At 37.7% G+C, this 16,009-nt stretch overlaps 1 protein-coding gene across 5 annotated transcripts; it reads right to left on the bottom strand.

Moving 5' to 3' along the window:
* Positions 1–1,870: 1,870 nt before the first annotated feature.
* LOC104604554 (protein SOSEKI 3-like) lies at positions 1,871–5,398 on the bottom strand. 5 transcript variants are annotated; one of them, XM_088889481.1, is made up of 8 exons: positions 5,146–5,372; positions 4,724–4,839; positions 4,339–4,560; positions 4,182–4,251; positions 3,956–4,074; positions 2,978–3,851; positions 2,317–2,611; positions 1,871–2,199 (listed from the first exon to the last, which is right to left on the bottom strand). In XM_088889481.1, the coding sequence occupies exons 3-8, from the start codon at positions 4,523–4,525 to the stop codon at positions 2,128–2,130; spliced, it is 1,617 nt and encodes a 538-aa protein (XP_088745607.1). In that variant the 5' UTR covers positions 4,526–4,560; positions 4,724–4,839; positions 5,146–5,372; the 3' UTR covers positions 1,871–2,127. The 5 variants fall into 5 exon arrangements, with proteins under 5 accessions (XP_088745607.1, XP_088745606.1, XP_088745605.1 ...); XM_088889480.1 differs by having other exon boundaries at positions 4,339–4,649; positions 5,146–5,288; XM_088889479.1 differs by lacking the exon at positions 4,724–4,839 and having other exon boundaries at positions 5,146–5,398.
* Positions 5,399–16,009: the final 10,611 nt, after the last annotated feature.

The following is a 16,009-nucleotide window of genomic DNA, read 5'->3' as shown; positions in this document are numbered from 1 at the left end:
GGTCTGGAATTCGGTCCGCTCCAATTCCAATCGTTTGGTTGGGCGGAATCAGAATTCTATTTCCATTCTAGGTAGAATGGCATTCCTCCATTTGAACCAATGGCCATTCCCTCCCCTCCCTTGGTAATAAGAATCCATTCTAGATTATTCCGATTTCCGTTTGAACTAAACTGCTAGGAGGAATAGACTCAAGGTTTTAAAAACCAATCCGGACATTGAACCGCTTTGGCCACCGGTTTCTGGGTCAGCAGTTCGACAGTCCAGGTTGAAACGGTCAAGGTAATTTTTGCATCTTGACCATTGATTTAGCATATTAGGTCAGGTTAGGAAGAATTATAGAGTTATGTCGGCTGGGAAAGAAAATAAAAAAGAGAAAGGAAAGGGAAGGGAAGAAAGAAAAGAAAGAAGAAAGGAAGAAGAAGGAGGTGGTGTTGGTTCACCCGCGATGATGGTATTGGACAGCAGCAGTGAGCCGGTGGCAGCAGTTTGACTGATTTTTATCTCAGATCTGAGATCTTCTCTATTTACACTCATTAAAGGCAAATGGTTTAGCAGTTTAACTGCCCGGATCAGCGGTGTTTTGACTATTTCAATGGTTTTTTGAGAATTAATGATTTAAAGCAAAACCCGATCCAAAGACATGACCATTCCCGGTTCAAAAGAGAACTTTTAAGGATATTTTTGGAATAAAAAAATCTTAGATCCATGCCCTTTCATATTTTCCACTTGGTTTAAGAGAGGTCAAGTGACTATTCCCAAATGGAAATACAAAAGTTTCATGAGGGAGGTTGAATAAATAATCGCAAATTATAGGGTGGTTTAGTATATATAAAATTACAAGGGGTGTTTAAGTAAATAACCCTTGATTTTATTAGCGATACACAACATAAGAATCCGTAATATGAAGTTATGAACCCGATTGTATGACTCCATTCAATCGAATGGAGAGCCACGCAAAAGACTCGTCCATTTCGAGGCATGAGATGATGAGAACGTCTGCACAAATAATGTTAAAAGTCTTTAATCTTTAGTGAGCTGCCAAAGCAGAAGGGAAGGACAAAGCCACTGGGGCTGCCCGATGCGCCAACTTCGTAAAGCAGAAAAGGACACCGCCAATGTGGGGCATCCAGCTCCGAAAAAGTGAAAGAGACAGCACAGGTGGTAAGTTTTGTTGTCTTCTACACTCTTGATTCTTGGGTGGTGTTTGTTGGTAACAGACAAAAACAGATAATTGTAATCTCTCACTCTTGATTTGTCTTCAGTTTCTGTTCTTGGGTCGTGTTAATGACAGACAAAATGGAAATTAAAATTTGAACTCATGTAAATAGCCACACGTGACCCTCCCCTCCATCCAGGCTCCAGCCTTCACGAGTTCAACTGCTCAAGCTCAAGCCTCAAAACTCCGGCCTCTTACGAAGCTCGGAACCCGATTTCTGGGAAGCACAAAGAGACCACAACACAAACAGGCAACTCTGAGTTTGACTTCTTTGCTTTGATCAATTGAGCTTATGCCTCTGTTACAAGAGTCGAAACAAACAAAAAGGAGGGGAAGAAGTAATGGTGAAGCAACTTTAAATTAAATAAATAAAAAGTGGACAAGCCCAGCTCTGTCTAATCTGCAACTCCACTCCACTTCCTTTGTCATAATCTTATTTCTACAAGATTACTGCACCACCCTTTCACTACCTCCATTTCGCAGGTGGGCATTGGTGCTGTTGACATAAGAAGCAGAAACAGGAAGAATGGCAGATGAGACATGGGAAAGTACATACTCTCATTGAACAAAGTTGACAACAAAACTTAACCACCACAAGAAGTTGGTCCACAACCAATGCAGTCTGCATCCCAACCACCACTCTCTCTCTCTCTCTCTCTCTCTCTTCAAAGAAACTTGTTTTGTTTTGATCCTTTTTTGAATTTTACAGAAGTACCACCAGGCACCAACCCGCCAAAAATACTCATTGGTCCTTCCTCAAAATTCAAACAAACAAGGTCCCTCCACTTGAAATACAACAAAATCAACACGTTTGTTACAAGATTATACAAATCTCCCATAAACATTTCTCTTCCCCCTTTGTTTCAAGTATGTAGTAAAGAGACTCACCAACCCAACCCACTTTATTTTCTCTAGTAGATTACTCCACTATCATCATAAGGAGGCTTCGAGTGGATTATAACCCGAGCTCCTGAAGCAAGCCTGTGGAAAGAAATTATATGCATTCTCGATCAACAGAAACAACAAAATAATAATAATAACACAATAGTAATCCATAATAACAGTTTGAGAAAAAAACATGAAGGAGTCGATACTCAACTTTCTTCAATTTTGATCACATCCTCTTCTCTAAAAGAGTCTGGCCTCTTTGATGGTTTCTTTGCTGATGAAAACTCCATGATTCTTTTGCTGATACCATTGGATACAGACAGAGGCATGGATTGTACACTATCTGATCCAACCAAAGATTTCCTTGCCCCCTCTGAAACAGGAGATCTCATTGTTTCACTCCTTAGCTGCTTACCTAAAGATGCTTTGATTGATCTTGGGATGCATTTTGAATGAGTCGACTCTGTCTCCTCTTTGACATCTGCTGAATCCGCTGCTTTAGAAGTCCTGCAATTTACAATTATATATATTGTTATTTTGTAAATCTAATCAGAAAAGCCCACATAGATCCTCCAATGAAAGATGTAATATCTTCAAAAGAGTGTAAATTAACATAGCATATATAAAGATGCTGAATTCAAAGTAGTGCAAATCAAGCACAGCCCCCTTTCTTCTCCAGAAAAGATTTGGAATTGTCTCAACATCCGACTATTATTCAATTCAGGCAAATCTTCAGCTGAATTTAGTCAATTCTAGAAAATTTTGATAAATTAGGTACTCTCAAACAAGTTGACCAAGTCAATTCTGAAATATCTGAAACCTACGCTACTAAAGCTACCAAGAATTTCTACATGAAGTTGGAATCAGAATTACCTGTCAGCATTAAAAGAAGAAGAGCGTTTGAGGGCAGGACATCCATCCTCCTCTTCCTTCAGAGTTTTAGTTTCGATCAAGCTCCCACTGAAGTAGTCTTTATCTTCCAATCTCAGGCTCATCAGCCTTGGGTTATCTGAGAAGCAGTCAACCTCTCCAAGCATCACTGAAGTAGAGAATAATGGTGAGGGGAATTTTGAATGAGAAAACCTTGGTCTGTAGGTTGGTATGAGCCCAAAACTGTGATCCTTCACTGAGATGGAACCACAAGAGATCAATTGCATCAACACATTTGCTGGTTTGAATTTAGTATTTGAAGAGATGCGAATTTCTTCCTCTTCAAGTATCCGGAAACTATTGATTTTACTAGCATCTGCTCTGATTAGAGATTCTAAAGTCTCTGTCTTCCCACAAGAAGATGATGTGCTTGAAGAAGATGGAGGTGGGGAAATCTCTTCCCTACAAAGTTCAGAGTTCTCTTTCACTTGCAGAACCTGGTTTTTATGATCCTCAAGCTCCAGTGAGACATCATCTGTAGAAACACCTCTGATACGGGTTTCTTGGCCATTAGTTCTCTTTATACTTTCCTCGGTCTGTGTTGAAGCATCAGTTGCTCCATCACCTTTAGAAACCTTGTACTCTGTCAAGCTCAAAGATCCACCCCAAGGGGGATTCTTTCCAACTCTATAATCTGGGGACATACCGGAAGGACTCAGTCGTTGAAGTGGAGGGGAGAATTCCTCTTCTTGACGCCTCATATCTTTCCCAGCCTTGCTCGAAGAAGATGAAGATGCCTCTTGGCTGCGGATAGATGCAGGGTCTTGCAATTGCTTCGGGGCCTGCAATTTTGTGCTACCATTTGGATTGAAACGATCTGGGGAAAAAAATCCAAACTTGAGGACCTTGATTTTCCTTATTTCTGGCATGATATAAGCAATTCATCATTGGAATGAAATAATCCATCTGTTTTGCGGTTACCTGAATGGAATGATTCTTCAAAGAGCTCGGAACCTTTAAGAACGTATTCATTCCCATGTGCAGGAAGAATCAAGTCATCCTCAGAAAGATCATGCCAAACAAAACCATTTTTGTAGCTCCTGCACCAATCCCATAGGGGAGATGAAAACTTATAAGCATGAATCCTAAAAGGAGTTCTAAAGTGAGAAAGGAGAAACTGCGAATGTCACTACTCTTGAGCATTCACCTCTTACAAGACCATGAGTACATGAAAGGCATGCCTCTTCCTCTCAGAACATTAAGCCTGTCAATCACATCTGCAAAACACACAAAAGTCAGAAACGTCCAATTTCAAGAATAAAGAAGACGACGGGGGGAGTTAACAAGAAAAATTCTGGTTTTACCTCTCAGGTAGAGGCCTTCGGGTGACGAGAGGGGAACTTCGATGAAGTGAGGATGTTCTAGATGGCGGCTTCTGCATAAATAGTAAACCACTGGAACTTTTCTATTCTGGTGCTTCGGCGACGGCTCCGTCCAAACTCTAGCCCTCTCCGGGCTCGTTTGCCTGTATTTCTTCATCCGCCCCTCCATTTCCCCTCATCAAATCACCTCAACCTGAAACGGATCTAAAACGGGAGTTTCACCGATCAAAATCTTGTCCAAGGAAAGCCAATCCAGTTTAACAAACCACATCCAAGAGCAAATTTTGCAGCAGCTAATTCGAAAGAGGATTTCAGCGTCAGAAGAAGTTCCTTTACCCAATGGCAAAAACTAAGTTGGATATCTTACTGTTTGAGCCTCTCAATACATCAATTCAACCCTAGAGGTTCTGACTTCTGAGGCGACACTACAAAATCTCACGGGTCGAATGTGATGGAATCCATTAAAACCCAGAAAACACCGACCTACAAATTCCCAAAACGGAAGGGTTTAAGGGATTTGAAGGGTACGATTTCTCGGAAAAAGTAGAACAAAACGTCATGAGCGACGAAACTTCATGAATTATAGACAAAATGTTAAGAATCCTCTTTGCTACTGCAGACTGCAGTGATTAAATTCAACTTTAAACACTTTTTAGAACGTTAGAGTTACTACAAAAATGACTGTTGGAGATTCGACACTGACCAAAAGTGCAGACGAAAAAGGGAAAGATAGAAGAAAAAAGCAAGCAATTGAGTATATTGAACTGGAATGAAAAAAGAAAAATGTACCTGAAAACGAAGGTGGAGACTGGAGAGGAGAGACCGCTTATTTCATTGAATAACGAAGAACGCCCGCATTTAAAGCTAAAGCAACGGGAGAATGAAAACCGCTGGAAGCTGTTGGCGCCATGAAAAAACATAGCCAAACGAGCGCAGAGCTTCCGAGTATTGAAAACCGAGAGATAGAATCATAGAGAGAGACAGAATGGACTTTTCCGTTTTTCTGGTTTTTGTTTGCTGGATGGAATCTTTCTTTAGTTATTTATTTACCTCGTGTCCTCTTTTTATATACTAGCTTTACCCTCAATTGAAATGACCAGAATGTCCTTTACCGATCTTAAAACATGGTCCGGGCTAACTCGGCTGCTTTCATCCGGGTTAGTGCCGGTTATATGATAGCCACCTTGTGCTTTTTTTTTTTTTTTGGTTCTATCCGGGTTAAAATGAAGCATTGCGGCTCTCGGGGTTGAGCTTTGGGAAGATCTTACGATAGCTCTGCAAAAGATGTATTGAGTTTTTGTATGAAGATTTGAGCAGATTAAGCATGTTTAATAGATATGTGTCTTTCTACGTCTTTCCACACGAAATTAAAATGTAAAAGATGCGAGAAACTTTATTTGGAGATTCTCAAAATCAATCTGAAATAGGCTTTTAATGTCTTTTCGGTGTTTCATCTTTTGGTGGCTAAATCTTTTATGTACCAAACGAAAATAGATCAAAAATTAATTTTCACGACTTGTAAACAATCCAAAGATCACACAGAAAGACATGTCAAACGGGCCCGAACTTTCAACGGTTTTGAATTGGGTCGGATTAGCCACTCTTCGAGCCAATTAGAATCTAACCCGACCCATTAGACCATGGGTCGGGTCACACCATGAGAAAGTCAAGGGTCAACTCTATGATGAACATCTTCTAGCTACTTACTAGCATGCGTGGCGACATAAAGAGTGGTGGAGCCCACAGCGCATTGTGGCCACATGTTTGCATTGATGATGATGAGAACGTTAAGGCGGCGAGTTTAATGGTGATAATAGCTTGCAACTGGAGTTGTTGGAATCATCATGTACATGCAGCGGGATTATGACACGTTGTTAAACTGGTCCCCAAGCCTGGGGGCCCACGACAGTGGGACATAAAGAGACAAGTTAAACGTATAATTAGTAATAATCCAAGTTTAAGGCCTTTTGTGTGGGGAGCCCTCGTTAGATCTGCCTTGTCCGCATCGAGGGAATGAAGATTCGGTATTGGAAGGTTGTGATTTAAAAAATAAATCATTCGAGGCTTCCGCTAATTAATAAATCTGGTGCATTAATGGCGGATTTAACTCAGATAACTAATGCTTAAAATATAGCCACACCTCTTCTTCTTCTTAAAGCAGAAAGCATTCTTTAACGACGATGCTGGATAATTTGAAGCTCCAGAGCATTGAATGTACTAGTTTATTCCATGACAAGTTTGCTTGAAGGTGGTAGTGTGACACTTCCATTATTTCCACGTGGCAAGTTTGAGGTGGTTGTCGTATCTACCGCTATATATATATTTTATAACCTGTAATACTTTATATATATATATATATATATATATATATATATATTTACATAACATCACAACAAAAAAAAATTACAAATAAATTTCTATTAAGGTAAATACCGTAAAACTTTAACCAATGAAAATTAAGGGCCTTGGTTCCCGGGAATAGAGATCTGAAATCGGAATCAGCTAACCGTTTGGTTGAGTGGAATACAGATCCCACATTTTTGGTGAATTTATTTGAAGGAATGACAATTTCCTCCTTTTTTTCTAAAGTGAAATCCTATTAAAACTTATTCTAATTTTTATTCTTATTCCTATCTCAACCAAACAGAGAATAGATTATTCCAATTCCGATTGTAAATTAAACAGACCTTATAGATCATGTGATGTTTTGATGTAATTGATTGAAAATTTAATTTAACATGCATCAAGTATTCGAAATGCACCATAGTTGAACTTGAAAGTTAATTACAAAAGCATAAATACATTTCACTATGAACTCCATGGACACAACTGGAAAATTGTCTTATTACCGGTACAACTCAAGATGGCATGAGTTATTAGCATTTTACACTGCTCCGAATTCAAGCATTTGAGCCGAGTTCATTCAAATTTTGACAAAAATCCAATCAAAGCCCACTTAAATTGTATCTATAGTTGCATTAAACCAGGCTAAAAGGGGGGTTGAACTTTTGGGGTAGTGTCAAGTTAGTACTTGATCAACCGTGTCATTGTAGTACTTAATTTTTAAAAAGTACTAAGTTGGTCCCTACCGTAAACCGATCGTTAGTTATTAGTTGAAAATGTTAAAATTACCTTTCAAAAGAAGACATTGTTCATTGTCTTCTATCTTGAGATTGAACTAGTTGAGGTGTTTGAGATTCTAGACTAATAAAGTCATTGCCTTTTACCTTTTGATATGAAACCCATTCTTGTTTAGTTATTTATTTGCTTTCAATTATTGTTTCACTCTATCATATTTCATGTTTTTTCTTTTTTTCTTTGCAGATATCCGATTCAATCTCAATGTAGAAGACAATGAGTAGTGTCTTCTTTTGAATGGTAGTTTTGACATTTTCAATAGATAATTGATGGTCGGTAAACAAGGACCAACTTGACACTTTTTGAAATTTTAGGTACTGTAGTGTCAAGTTTGAAAGTTTTGGTATTAACTTGACACTATCCCCAAAGTTCAAGATACTAAAGTGAAATTTTCCCTAAAAAATGTAGAGTATTGATCTCAAATCTCCTAGGCCATGTCTATTGTCAATTTGTCACTCCTTACATATGTATTAAACCTGAAAAGAATACACAAATGTCATTTTAAGACTATTTAGGGGTGAGCAAAATAACCAAAAAATTGAACCGACCAAAAAAACAGATCAAAACTGAAACGATCGATTCGGTTTCAGTTAACCAATATAGAAAACTAACAGTTAACTGAACCGGTCAACCGATTAATCGATTGGCTTCGGTTCAGTTTTTCAAAAACTGGTAGTACTAATTCGGTTAACCAAACCATGAGCACCCATAAGACTACTGAATGGTATTGTCTTTTTTCATCACTAAAAGGGCCTTGAGCCTGTTGCCCACAAATTGTTCTCACATCCCTACTCACTTAACATTACAACTATCTCAATACATGGCAGTGGTGTTCAGTGGGGACTCGAGATCCACTACCCACAAGTTGTACCCACATATATACCCCCACATACATACCCCTATAAGACTATAGTTTCATAGAAGGTTTATTTAGAGATTCTTTAATTTTGCTGGTTGTAAATTATTGCCAAAGACTCTGTTGTATCCTGGGAACGAATTTACTTGTAATCCAATAACAAACTTAATGAAGTTGAGTTGGGACATATAACGTTCTAAAAATGGTATCTTCAAACACACTTCAAAACTTCTCCGAATTTCAATAACCCCATTTCCCAATAGTTGGTGTTAAAGGTCTCCCTCCTACAACATTAACTACACCAAACTCTCTTAGTTACCTGAACTTACTATAATAATTTCTATCATTTCAAGGGTAGTGGTAGGAACTTGGATCATTGCTGGGCAACTTGAATTCGAGGAGGACATCTCTATAATAGGACTTACTATAATTTAAAGGCATATATACTAGCAAATATATTATATATGGGAATGAACGGACAAGAGTGCATGTAAACAAGAAAGATGGGATGGTGACAAAAAAACAGGCACCAAGTAAGATCAAGTGAAGGGAAACAAACAATATGGGTGATGTGACCATTGATTCGACGGTACAATTTTCCCTAAACCAAAAGATGTGCATATAGTAAGCTACAATAGCTTAATAGGTTTTAAACAACTATTCAGCATTTCGGCCTAAGAATAAATACATTTTGAAACAGTGAGGGTTCATTTGGTTTGCGAGTTGGAATCCAAAACTTTTGAAATTGGAATCGGAATAATCTATTTTTACAGTCTGTTTGATTCAGATAAGAATAAAAATGAGAATTAGAATTAGAATTAGTAAAAATGAGATTTTATTCCCTAAAAAGAGGCAGGGAATGCCATTCTAACAGAAATGAGAATAAAATTCTGATTACACTCAACCCAACAATTGAAATTGAAATTATCCATTCCAATTCTGGTTCTAAACGCCTAACCAAATGGGGCCTGAGTTGCAATGGATTGAGACATTAGGTTACAAACTTAGATATATGTGCTTGAGAACAATGATTTAGTCGAAGGTTCGAGTTATAGAGTTTGAGATAAAGGGAAGTGCCTATGTTTATATGCACATCAACCAAACTTTAAGAAAAGTGGATCAAATCAAACATTTTTTGATAGGTGATCAAATCAAACTCAAACAGATAAAGATGGATTTACCTATGATTTCTTTACACTTAATTAAATTATTTCAGGGCCCACTTTGTTCGCAGGAATAGGATTCTGGAATCGGAATCAGCATGGGTCATTCTGATTCTAACTGTTTGGTTAGGCAGAATTGAAATCCCATTCTCATTTGAGGGAATGGCCATTCCCTCCCCCTTTTTTGGGAATGAAATCCCATTTTAGCTTATTCCAAGTTTCATTTTGATTCCTATATGAATCCAACAAACTATGGGAATAGATCATTCCAATTATGAACCAAACGGACCCTTAACATATTAATATCACTCTAGAATTTTCCAATCCCAAGATTAAGGATCTGTTTGGTTCGTAGTTGGAATCAGAATCATAATTAAAATAGTCTATTCGCATAGTCTGTTTGGTTCAAACATTAATGGAATTGAGAATTGGAATCAACAGGAATGAGATTTTGTTTCCAAGAGAGGGATAGGGAATGACCACTTCCTCAAATGGGAAAATACCATTCTAATAAAATTGGAGATGAAATTCCAATTCTTTTCAACCAAATGATTGGATTTTGAATAGCCAATTCCAAACCAATGTTCCTAAAACCAAACGGAGCCTAAATTGCAAAAACCAATTGATAGGTTATGGGTATGGGTGTATGGGAGATGGTTATTGTTATTTGCCACTAAGGGAATCATATATAGCGGTGGATATATTTACTGTCATTAGAAAATCCATCTCTATAGTCTTACTTTGTTGTAAACAGTTTTAATTATTAAATAATAAAATGTTGGCGAGTATAGTTTGTCTAGGATTTAATATGCATAATCTTATAAATAAAGAAAACTATTGCAAATAATTTCCCACATTTCAAAAAAAAAAAAAAAGAAAAGAAAAATACTTAAGTGCCCTCAATCCAGTTATATGCATGAGTCCCGGGTTTTGTTGCATCTGTGTTTGTCTATAGACACGTATATTGGAAAACACGTTCAGTACAAATATAAATATGTGTGGTTAATGAGAAATGAAAACATATGTATTAGGCTATTTGTAGATTTCATGCGTCAGATGGCCTGACATGCTGCCCCAACTCAATCCGTTTTTTATCAGGTTTGGACGGGTTAATTTTGGTTGTTGACAGTTTTTGGGCTGGGCACGTTCTGGGCAGTTCATCTATTCACGTTCATGCTTTGATTTTTTAATAAAAATAAATTAATATATAATTATTATTTTACCTATTTTCATGATAATGTGACATTTTTCAAATAAGCTGTTGGCCCCTAACAGCTAAAGCTTTTTCTTAGATGGGCTCAGACTCTAAGCATAACGTGGTCCACGTCCAATTATTTTTTTAGATTAAGCTTGAGATTTTTCAAATAAGCCTAATTCCATAATATTATATAATAAAATATTTATTGTACATATAATATTTATGTTTAAGTTCCAAATATGATTTAGGTTTGAACTTATACATTTTCCGTTAATAAAAAGGTAAAACCTAGCCCAAATCTAACCCAACCTGGGGCAACCCATAAACAAGTCTATATGCACACTAAATGCATTTGTGTTTCCATTCTTCCCGAACTGAGTCAAGAACAATACTTTTTTTGATTGAAGAGCCAAGAAAAATTTTGCAAATGGGACAATAATTTTACAGTTGCTGCAATGTTTTAAGTACAAAATATAATAATCATTTGCCACATGTGCTCATGCATAGAGTAGACTTCATAACAGTATTGATGCCAGAAATTTCTATGGGTTCGACTATGATACCGAAAAGATATCATATCCTAAAAAATTTGTAATCAATCAAAGGTATATGAACATGTTAATCAATCAAGTGGTATTTATCAAAATTTATATGTAAATTTTGATTGGTCAAAACTCTTATGATATCATGTGTTTGGAGAGAAAAATAATTAACTTTAAAAGAAAATCTATTAAAAGACAAGATACAAAATCCCTTTCTAGTGGGTTCTCTTTGGAATTGGAGTTTTCTCTTGATATATTTTTTTCGGTAAAAAGTCTTCTCTTGATTTGACATAAAACATCGCTTAGAAATCAGATTTCTTATTTCACTTTCTTTACCAGTGCCTTATCCATAGTACACTGCAGCCTCACATCTTATGATGTGGCTGCAATTCAAGGCAGGTAGAGCGTGGGTAGAGAGCAAGGTTCAAAGTATCCTTATGTATCGGCCCGAATCGGCCGGTACATATCATTCAGGGACCCTTTTGATACGTCTCTATAGTCGGTGTATTGAGGGTCTGACTGGTTCAGGGGATGGAGGGGTCCTAGACCGCTTTCCTTAAATCAGTTTTGAAAAAAATAAAAGTAAAAAAACAAGTATCGAAACGTCCAATACGCCCCTACCGGTGTATTGGGCGTATCAATATTTTGAATCTTGGTAGAGAGTAGTGGGCAGAAAATCCGGTTTGCATTACCTATTAGACAATAACATATTTTAGACGGTGCATCTCAATCTCTCTTTGTGGGGTTGGACCCTAGTCCCCATGGTTTGATTGATAATAGCCTAATAGGATCAGTTGTAGGCGTCTTTTTTTATCGGTTTTGGTTAGGCTTACCTAGACTCTGCCACATCAAACCTAATTCATTGACAACCCTAACCCTAAAATTTTCATTTACCGGGCTAGGCTGCTGCTGGAATACCTTGTCTTAGGCTGTGATATTAAGACTTTTTTTTTGGTATTTAACACAACACACTAACTTTACAAAGTAGGTGAAAATAGCGGACTCGAATCTGCATCTCTGCTGTTAGGGGTGTCAATGTACCTGTTTTGGGTTGGACTCCATCCAACACCATCCAAATCAAAATCAATTTGGATGGACCAATAAGATATATTGAATTGGACCGGTCCATACTTAATGGTCCAAAGTATTTATTGGATTGGATCAGACTTAATCCATCCATAATGAATTTATATTTGAATTAGAATCAATCTAATTTAAAATGAATTTGAATAGAACATTGAATTCAACCGATCCAAAATATTCATTAGACTGGATTGGACCAGATCCATTTATAATGGACTCACATTAGACTAAATCCAATTCTATTAACACCCTATGTGATGGGACAATCCAGCTAATATGCCAACCGAACCACCACTCATTGAGACCGTGATATTGAGACTTTAGAGATCAGAGCACTCCCTTGTGAGTTGTGGCCAATTAAACACGAAAAGATATGTGATAAATTCAAAGCATTACTTTGGCTTATTTTCAAATTCTGTATGTTTCATTGGGGTTGCAATGGAGTACTGATGTGATCGTGGGCCACAACAGATATTTAAACAGCTTTTTATTTGGTTGGCTGATTTCTGCAGAAAACTTGTTAGGAGAAGCATGTTTTTTATACATGACGCTTATATGTCATGAAACGGAAATAAACAGAAATAAATAATAGAATTTGAGAATTTATATCAGATTCAGCTTTTCACCCAGTTTTCTAGGCAAGATAAATGCCTCCATCAACAGCTTCAGTACCAAACGTCACCCTGAGCTCCATGATATTCATGGATGTTCATAACTTTGAATGGAGGCCCATCGGGAGTCTTTGGGAGGGGGGGGCGGCATCCTCAGGCATGTCACGTCAAGATTTTGCTAATGCATCAAATACTACCCCTCCACAAGAAAAGAACAACTGAAAGGGAAAACCCCCTCCACCCCTCCACGAGAAAAGAGCAATTTGTAGTCAAGGGGACACATGGGGTGGGTCACAACTCACAAATGCATGAATGCATGAAGAAAACCAATAAAGATGTGAGAATTGAGTAAGAATTATGGTGATTGATGCCCTGAACTGGGTCCTGGGTCCAATTAAGGACGTTTTATATTTATGGACAATAAAATGAAGTACCATGATTGGCATAAATTATGGTGTAGGGGAGGAGATCGGCTTCTATAAGGGCAAATCTGTGCCCACACCATTCTAACAGTCTTTTGCAATTTTGTATTGGGAAATATTCTCAATACAAGACAGTAAAAATTGCCTGAATGGAATTTGCCCTGACTGAAGCCAAATTTGTAAGGGAACGACTGCCGTAACAGCCATGACAAACTCTGGTCTTTGGTTGGTACATAGACCTTCTGTCGGCCAGCCAAACGCCATTCCTCTCCCTCCCTCCCATAAACTGCCTTTACCCAAGCGCCAAAGTACAGCCATCGGCCCCGCAGGCACACACATAAGAATAAGAGACCTTAAATTGAGTATTTGAGTACGTATTCCAGTTCATCTGCCTGCTTTGGCCCAATGCCAGTAAATTAATGACACTGCCAACTTTACTTTGTACTCCGTCTCTTCCTGTCCCATGAATATTCAAGTGCCATCCAGGCTTCACCCTCCCAGCTACTTTATACTCATGGTAACTCTTTTTATTTCACTTTAAAAATATCCTATCATACATGTATGTTAAATGAATTCGGATTTCCTCCTCACACTCACCTTCTTATAGCAAGCACATTGCAGTCACAACATCAGAAACATTTTTCATATTTGTATTACAGGAAATGTTTACTTATAATGTACCGTTGTAACTTGCAAGTGACATGAAGTGTGGCTAGATGCATGTGCTTTCTCACTGTTTACAGACTTCTTGCTTTTTGGGGGGGGAGTTAGTCTTAGCATTGGGTTAAAACTGTAAATCACGACCTTTAGATGGTGTTTGGTATGGTTTTTATTTATTTGAAAAACGGTGTTATCTCATCACCATATAGGCATTTATCTCAAAATGCTATTTGGTAAGATTGTTTATTAAATAAACGCTTGTCTTGATTTATGTGATTCAACCGTTGAAAGAAGCTTAATTTAAATGTTTCCCCAGCATCAATGATTTTTACTAATAGTTCTGCTTATGCGGTGTTTAATAACGTTTAATGGCGCCCAACTATCAAACAATACTAAAAAACGTTTATCAACCATTTTTTTTTGTCAGATGTAAAAATAAATCAAGTACAAATGTTTTTTCATGTAAACGGAAGCCGAACCAAACATCCCGTTAATGTATTAGTGTTGCGCCACCTTTTAAGGATAGTTCATTTCAAATTCAAGGTGGGGCTACAGCAATACAACAAATACAGTGATGATTTCACGGTTTTAGCAAGGAGTAAGTCACGGTCCTAGGCTCCTAGCAGAAGTGGATTACATGACTTGGTGATGGGACTCCCCATCTCCGGGCTGATATGCCTGAGCTCGCCAGCTGGCCATAAATGAAAGAGGTTAGGTCTTGGCACCGTTGGCATAGTTCATTGATGGTCTATTTTTACTTGGTCAGAGGTGCGGTGTCATTGAACTTATTAGGCCCAACAGTAATGTGGTTAATTAATAATGACCACTGGGCTTTTGCAGGTTCAACAATTGTGTTGAATCCAGAATCATCCATTGAACTGATGAAACTGAGGGCCCAGCCCCAGTGAGCTTTCTAACTTTATTTCTGAACTGATATTAATAAACACTGTGTAGGAGCTGGGATCTCTCCCCACATCCTTAGCATTGAGATTCTGGGTTCAACACAATGTACGGCTGTGGTGTCCTGTGGATTTGGATGTGAGAAGAGTTTGTGGGTAGGAGATGCAGAGTGACTGAAAAATAAGAATAAATGTTGCTCATTTTTGTGTTGGATTTATGGGTTTTATTTCAGTGATGTCTTTGTGCAGTAAATAACAAAACAAAGTAAAACTTATAGGGGTAAGAAGGATTTACACTCCATCGATCCCTGGCTTAAGGGCCGGGTACATTGAAATTTTAACAATTCTCAACATCAGCTCACCCAAGTTAAATTGCACACTAAAACTCTTAACAAAATTAAACTAAAATTTCGAGTCAACTCATTTACACTCGTATATATATATATATATATATACTGTTGCACCAGTACAAATGAAATTATACCGCATGGCTTCTTCAGAAAGAGATGTTCAGAAGAAAAACCATGCTATTATTTCAACCAAAACTCTACTTTCTATCTTCCTTGATGAAAACAAATTTGCAATATTCAACAGATATTTTGAAACGATCAACTTTTTGGAGCTTTGCAGCACGCAAATTTTTACCATATAATGAATGCCGTGTGTTACTGACTTGCTTTAGGCGAGCAGTCCTCGTCACCTTTGCCGTTTTGTGTTTTGCTCTACCACTGTCTTTGTCGCTAGCATTTGTCAAGTGAATACAAAAATAATTGTTCTACTACTTATTGCTGATCCATTTTTATTGGCCTTCTTACAAAATTTAGGCTTCAATAGGCCCAATATCAAAAGTTTAGCTCCGGTTAACACCTTGGGCTTCTAACAACTCACAAATCTACAAGAGCTAAAGCCCACCTATAGCATGCAAGGTCCAAGGATGAATTGGACCGGGCTTTGCTTGGTTATGTTTTACCTGGATTCATTTCCATTTCCTATGGATGATGGGTTTTGATGGGTTGCATTCATCTCTGTATTTTTTTGTCTTTTTTTTCGGGTACTGTTTCACAGTCTAATTGGTTGTCGA

This window comes from Nelumbo nucifera, chromosome 6 (genome assembly GCF_055504915.1).
Source record: "Nelumbo nucifera cultivar China Antique chromosome 6, China Antique-T2T, whole genome shotgun sequence".
Taxonomy (NCBI): domain Eukaryota; kingdom Viridiplantae; phylum Streptophyta; class Magnoliopsida; order Proteales; family Nelumbonaceae; genus Nelumbo; species Nelumbo nucifera.
The sequence above is the reverse complement of the archived record's forward strand: the minus strand, read 5'-3'. Positions and strand labels throughout refer to the sequence as shown.